This window comes from Petromyzon marinus, chromosome 9 (genome assembly GCF_048934315.1).
Source record: "Petromyzon marinus isolate PM22_M1 ecotype Great Lakes invasive population chromosome 9, UKy_Petmar_22M1.pri1.0, whole genome shotgun sequence".
NCBI lineage: Eukaryota > Metazoa > Chordata > Hyperoartia > Petromyzontiformes > Petromyzontidae > Petromyzon > Petromyzon marinus.
The window spans coordinates 15324371-15330697 of NC_133675.1; the positions used below are offsets into that span (position 1 = coordinate 15324371).

Sequence of the window (6327 nt, forward strand, 5' to 3'; positions counted from 1 at the left end):
TCATTGGCAAACTTCAGACGGGCATGTATATGTGCTTTCTTGAGCAGGGGGACCTTGTGAGCGCTGCAGGATTTCAGTCCTTCACGGCATAGTGTGTTACCAATTGTTTTCTTGGTGACTATGGTCCCAGCTGCCTTGAGATAATTGACAAGATCCTCCCGTGTAGTTCTGGGCTGATTCCTCACCGTTCTCATGATCATTGCAACCCCACGAGGTGAGATCTTGCATGTAGCCCCAGGCCAAGGGAGACTGACAGTTATTTTGTGTTTCTTCCATTTGCGAATAATCGCACCAACTGTTGTCACCTTCTCACCAAGCTGCTTGGCAATGGTCTTGTAGACCATTCCAGCCTTGTGTAGGTCTACAATCTTGTCCCTGACATCCTTGGAGAGCTCTTTGGTCTTGGCCATGGTGGAGAGTTTGGAATCTGATTGATTGATTGATTGCTTCTGTGGACAGGTGTCTTTTATACAGGTAACAAGCTGAGATTAGGAGCACTCCCTTTAACAGTGTGCTCCTAATCTCAGTTCGTTACCTGTATAAAAGACACCTGGGAGCCAGAAATCTTTCTGATTGAGAGGAGGTCAAATACTTATTTCCCTCATTAAAATGCAAATCAATAACATTTTTGACATGCGTTTTTCTGGATTTTGTTGTTATTCTGTCTCTCACTGTTCAAATAAACCTACCATTAAAATTATAGACTGACCATTTCTTTGTCAGTGGGCAAACGTACAAAATCAGCAGGGGATGAAATACTTTTTTCCCTCACTGTAAGCCACGAGATGACAAGTAGTATCTAGACCGGTCTTGGTCCATCTGAATGTCGATTTAGCCATGAATGAGTTCCTGTCTCAGTCCGTGCCTCTCGGTCTCTCCATCTCTTCCATTGTCCAGGTTTCGGGCTTCCCCATCCACATGGCATTCACGGAGCTGCAGCGTTTGGTGGAGGCTGTGTACGGCTCGGGTGTGCACAGCATTGACTTGCCGGGCACGGAGTTTGCGCTGGCTGTCTACGTGCACCCCTATGCTAACCACGTCATGTCTGTGTGGGTATACGTGGCTTCGCTGGTGCGAGTACGATAATCGTTCTGCCTAAGACCCCCCCCCCCTTGCTTGTACCGCCATCGCCTTTGGTGACTGAGGCCTCCTGCATTGAAGGTATCTGCTTGTCGCAGGCAAACTTGCTTAGTATAAAGCTTAGCTGTTTGACAGATTTTTTGTAGACTAATTTTTGGAAATATCTTTAACTTGCATATATTCTGTGATTCATGTGTTCCTCTTTCTGTCAGTATAATTCCAAGCATGCACCTCCCATTCTTTTTAGCAGACCTTTTAATCTTTTCCTCTATTTACTTTGAAAACATTATTAGTGGGCTTGGACAAGACATGGTTAAGACTAACAACATTCCGTCTAGGAGTTGCTAAATAGATTGTTGCATCGCAAGAGTGCGATATATGGCAATAGCTTTGGAAGGGATGAATCAAGCGGTGGGTATTTCATTGCTGATGATGATTTTGCGTCTGTATTTTTCGGGACTATCAGAGATGTTTGGCTGTGGAGTTCACTTTGGCAGAACTTCCAGGAGGCAGAATTCTGCAGTTATAATGCTAAGGTTTTCACCGTAGCCTATGATGCTCCAGAAATTAAATACATAACCTATTAGTATCATTGACTGGTTCCAGATTGCTTTGTTTAAATTGTCTGAACAATGAATGTCGGCATAGCTAGATACTTATGGTTCTTAAGTACAATGCATGCTTTTATTGGTTCAAACATATCGACTCTTCAGTCCATTTCTAAAGCTTCCAGTCCACAAATTATTGAGTCTTGCTCATGGGTTTAACAATAATGGCATTATTGACGGAATGATACCTTCATGATTCATTCAAATTCCAGAACTGCAATGTTTGCCCGTTTGGAGCTGTTAAAGTGCAGAACTAAATTTAATCTGGAACAATGAAATCAGTTCATATTTAAGGTATGGATTGTTGTAGTATCTGAATGATAATATCATAGGCTCTTGAGGGATGTGAGATGGAGCAAAGAGCACTTCATTAGCCAATAGTAGGGATGTAGCGATACATCGAGTCTTTCAGTTAACATCGCTTAGAGTGCATGATACGACAAATCATTGTTTTTAGATTTCTGAAAATTCTAGGGTACTAGATTGAACACATCTTGGAAAACATGACAGACAATTGCTGCTCTTTTTACAGGAACAGCAACTTCTGTATAAGCAGCGTTGAGCTGTATTTAAAAGCCACTTATTTTTATCTTCATTGTTTTTACTCAAGTAATCTCTCAAGAAGTATTCTTTGTGGAGATGCTGTTTTCCAACATAAGTATCAAATCACTGACGAGGAACTCTAGGGGGAGGTACCCTAGATGAATTTGTAATGCAATAAATGTAAATCTGTTCTACGGTGGCAGGAAGGGCATTGCAACAATGTTACACGAGTGAACAGTGTAAATCTAGCCTCAAGTGTTAGCCAGATATGATAAGTAGGCTTTCGTGACCTATATCATCCATAACACAGGTTTTTGTTGGGTTAGATCGTGTAAATTACAGGTTTTTTGGGTTAGATGGTGGAGATTACTCGATCTAACCCAAAAAACCTGTATTATGCTGATATGGTAAATGTAAATAGCATCTCTTTGATACAATATGTAAATACATTTTTAATTTATAATAAACACATTTATTTTCATATCTCTGTGTGGGTGTCATTTGTTGTAACCCAATTCCAATTTTCCAGGTGCACGGCACCTGCCTGTATTTGAGGTGAGCATTGAGAATAAATTATATACATCAGCTGGAATTTATCCCGGGCACATCACAAACCGTGATGCTATGGCCACGTGTAACAACATTGCTTTAAAAACATCCCAAAGCAATCCCAATGTAAAAACATGCTTTGAAATAACACTGGTAAAAAAAAATTGGCAGATGTTTTGTATTTTAACTGTAATGCTGCAATATAACAAACTCTCTAGCGCATTGTAGATATGTTTTCATTGGCGGCTGGTGTGCAGTGCATTCAAGAGTATTTAAAGCTGGTTTTGCAGTGGCCACTTTAACAAAGTGTACCCCAAAACCATGCCTGTTGTCCATGCTGTGTATAGAATGACTCATAGCTGAGTGTGTTAAATCACTGACGTTTACAAAATCAACCCGTCCCAAGTGTCAGATTGGTGGCTGTGGGCTATATTAATCCACTAACATAAATTACATACCATATAAAAAATTGCCGACGTCTAATGGTGAGCACACTGAACTTGCAATCCAGGTGTCACCGGTTTGATTCGATTTCCCTGAGCGGCAGTTGAAACAACGATGCAAGTTCCTTAAATCCCCCGTCTGTGTCCACGCACAAGTATAAATGGGTACACCGGGAGGGCCAAGTGTGGTGGGGTAGAGCGTGGGTAACTTGCATCTCTTTCAAGACGTCTGGTGAGCATGGAAGAATAGGCCAATGTACTCTACAATCGGCTCTTTTGAGTTCCCTCTTGTGGAGACCCTTCTGCCAACAGTGGCATGAGTAAGAAATTGCAGAGCTGCATCTTCACCTTTGACGAATCCTTCATCAAAATTATGTCAAATCTTGAAAAACCGAAAAAGTATGCAAGTAGTTGCCGTTGTGTAAAACAATATAACCGGCAAGGTAACATTGTTAAAGCCAAATAAAGTTCACAAAGAACGTGTTGGTTTGTGTGTGTGTGTATATACCGTTGGGCTGTATTGTACATTGCTGAAGGCCTCGTATTCAGCCAGCAAAGCAAGCCGTCCGCTTTCAGAATCCCATACATCCTCTAGATAAAAAAAACCCCTGAGAATATTAGAAATCCTCACGAGTGAAGTTGCAAATGTTTCCTTCATTTTCCTATATTAACGTAAATACTACCAGAATAGTCGTCTTTCTTTCGTATGGATTAATAGATTAAAGATGTAATTTTAGATTTCATAATACAGTGTTTTTTGGGTTAGATCGAGTAAATATATAAATGTGTCATTAAACCCGCCACCACCCGACACAGCCAATTAGTAAGGGGTTGTCATGTAAACAGAACATGCCAATTCGTCACTAGTACAGCACACCGGTGTGTTGGAGAGTCAAGCCACAACATTTACAATCTTGAGTACGACGTTTCGCCAGTAATTACAACTAGCTTCATCAGGCAACAGCCAGATGTAATTTTAGATTTTGTCGCCCACTCAATTGTCTGTCAAGACGCAGAGTGGATCTCGTCCATTCCTCCTTTAAAGGAATGAAGACGGCAGCAGCAGCGGCGGAGTGTTTACGATGTGGGTCGATGGTTTGGGATCCATGCCGTCACTCGCAGGCCGTCCAATCTTTGATGCGCCATTTGTGCATCAGGTGGCTGCATCGCCTTTGCCCGGTCCTGATTCGATCGATGGTCGAACATTGGCTGCGTCAAAAGTTGAAACCGGGAGGTTCGATGGTCGGGTCCTGTGTGAGATGTTTTTTTTTTATCTCGGCCGCAGTCCAGCCTTGCTTCCATCACCAGAATAGGACATCGTATCTGGGTTTTTTTGTGTGACTTCAACCGACATAAGGAATCTCGCGAATCTGCCTGACGTCCTCACAATTCAAGCACATTGAGCCTCACCATCCCTGAGCTGACCTCGGAGCCGCCTGGCCGCCCCGGCAATCTCACGATTATTTTGTGCTATGCATTGTGACGTTTAGCCTCGGACCCATATTAAACAGCGTGGGTTCTCGTCTATAACAAACATCTGGCAGTTCAGCAACATTTCGTTCAAGGGAGTGCAACTTTACCAATGGAACAATTAATGTCTAAACCGGTCCAGAGTTTGCTTGTGTTGAATCAATGCTGCTGAAATTACGCACTCCCAGAAGGCGCCACACGTGTGAGCCGTGTCGCTGATGGGATGTGCAGACGAAACACGTTTCATTTGCCACATCGAGGGACTTATATGTATGTGAAGCAGACGTACTATCTGCCGCTCTATGTTGTGACGACGTTCATTCCCCACGACCACGCTCATGATCGCCAAGTTGCGAGTTCATCTCGAGAACGGTTATAAAAAAAAAACATTCCCGGAATCTCTCAGAAGCCACAGCACTAGTGGGGGGGGGGTGGTGGGCGCACAGGTGGGGGCTGGCATCCCTTGTGACGTCACCGTCGCGGGTGGGGTGGGGGCAGGGAGCCGGACTTTGCGACCCTACATGGGCACGGCACGGGACGCGCGTGCGCCTCCCGAGTCGCTTCGCGTCTCCGGGACGCCCCAGAGGCAAGCGGCAGCGAATCGCTTCGCCTCGCCCGTTAGTCGCCCCGGGGGCGGAAGCACGCGCTTAGAGAGACAGTGGCAGGGAGGCCGAGTGGCGCCTTCACCCCGTCGACTTGGGGGAGCTCCTCGATAGGGGGGAGGGGACAGCCGCAGAGAGGCGAAGGCGCTGCCGCAGCCACCTTGGCCAGGGGACAAAGTTGCGCTCGCAAACTCCGGTGGGAGACCAATCAGTTTCAAAGGCAATGCCATTATGTAACATTATTTTCCAGAGCACGTTTTTTGTTTGTACGTTTACCAACAAGCACTGTGGTGTGTGGTTAACGCAGACGCGATTCCTTGCAAAAAAAAAGGTTTCTGTTTGGCGTTTTAACATCTCAACACCTCTCTCATTGCCAGAGAGGGTGGAACATTATTATACTTGGCGGACGAGCGCCGGGGGCACGCTTTCTGAAAACTTTGCCGCGTTCAGAAGTTCTCAGTGGAGCTGTTCACCAACCCCCCCTCCCCCCACCACACACCTCCCCCCCACCACACAATCACCCTCCCCCCACCACACACCACCCTCTCTCCACCACACACCTCCCCCCCACAACACAATCACCCCCCCACCACACAATCACCTCTCCACCACACAATCACCCCCCCACCACACACCACCCTCTCTCCACCACACACCTCCCCCCCACAACACAATCACCCCTCCACCACACAATCACCCCCCCACCACACAATCACCCTCCCCCCACCACACACCTCCCCCCCACCACACAATCACCCCCCCACCACACAATCACCCTCCCCCCACCACACACCTCCCCCCCACCACACAATCACCCCCTCACCACACAATCACCCTCCCCCCACCACACACCTCCCCCCACCACACACCTCCCCCCCACCACACAATCACCCCCCCCCCACCACACAATCACCCTCCCCCCACCACACGCCTCCCCCCACCACACACCTCCCCCCCACCACACAATCACCCTCCCCCCCCACCACACACCACCCTCTCTCCACCACACACCTCCCCCCCACAACACAATCA

The 6327-nt window shown here is 46.4% G+C and overlaps 1 protein-coding gene across 3 annotated transcripts in view; it reads left to right on the top strand.

Moving 5' to 3' along the window:
- Positions 1–2712, top strand: part of CC2D2A (coiled-coil and C2 domain containing 2A) — a 48332-nt gene extending 45620 nt beyond the window's left edge. For all 3 annotated transcript variants that reach the window (XM_076065938.1, XM_032950311.2, XM_076065939.1), the window contains exon 37: positions 898–2712. In XM_076065938.1, the coding sequence (XP_075922053.1) occupies positions 898–1086 (189 nt within the window). In that variant the 3' untranslated portion in view covers positions 1087–2712. The remainder of the gene's footprint in view (positions 1–897) is intronic.
- The last annotated feature ends 3615 nt before the right edge of the window (positions 2713–6327 follow it).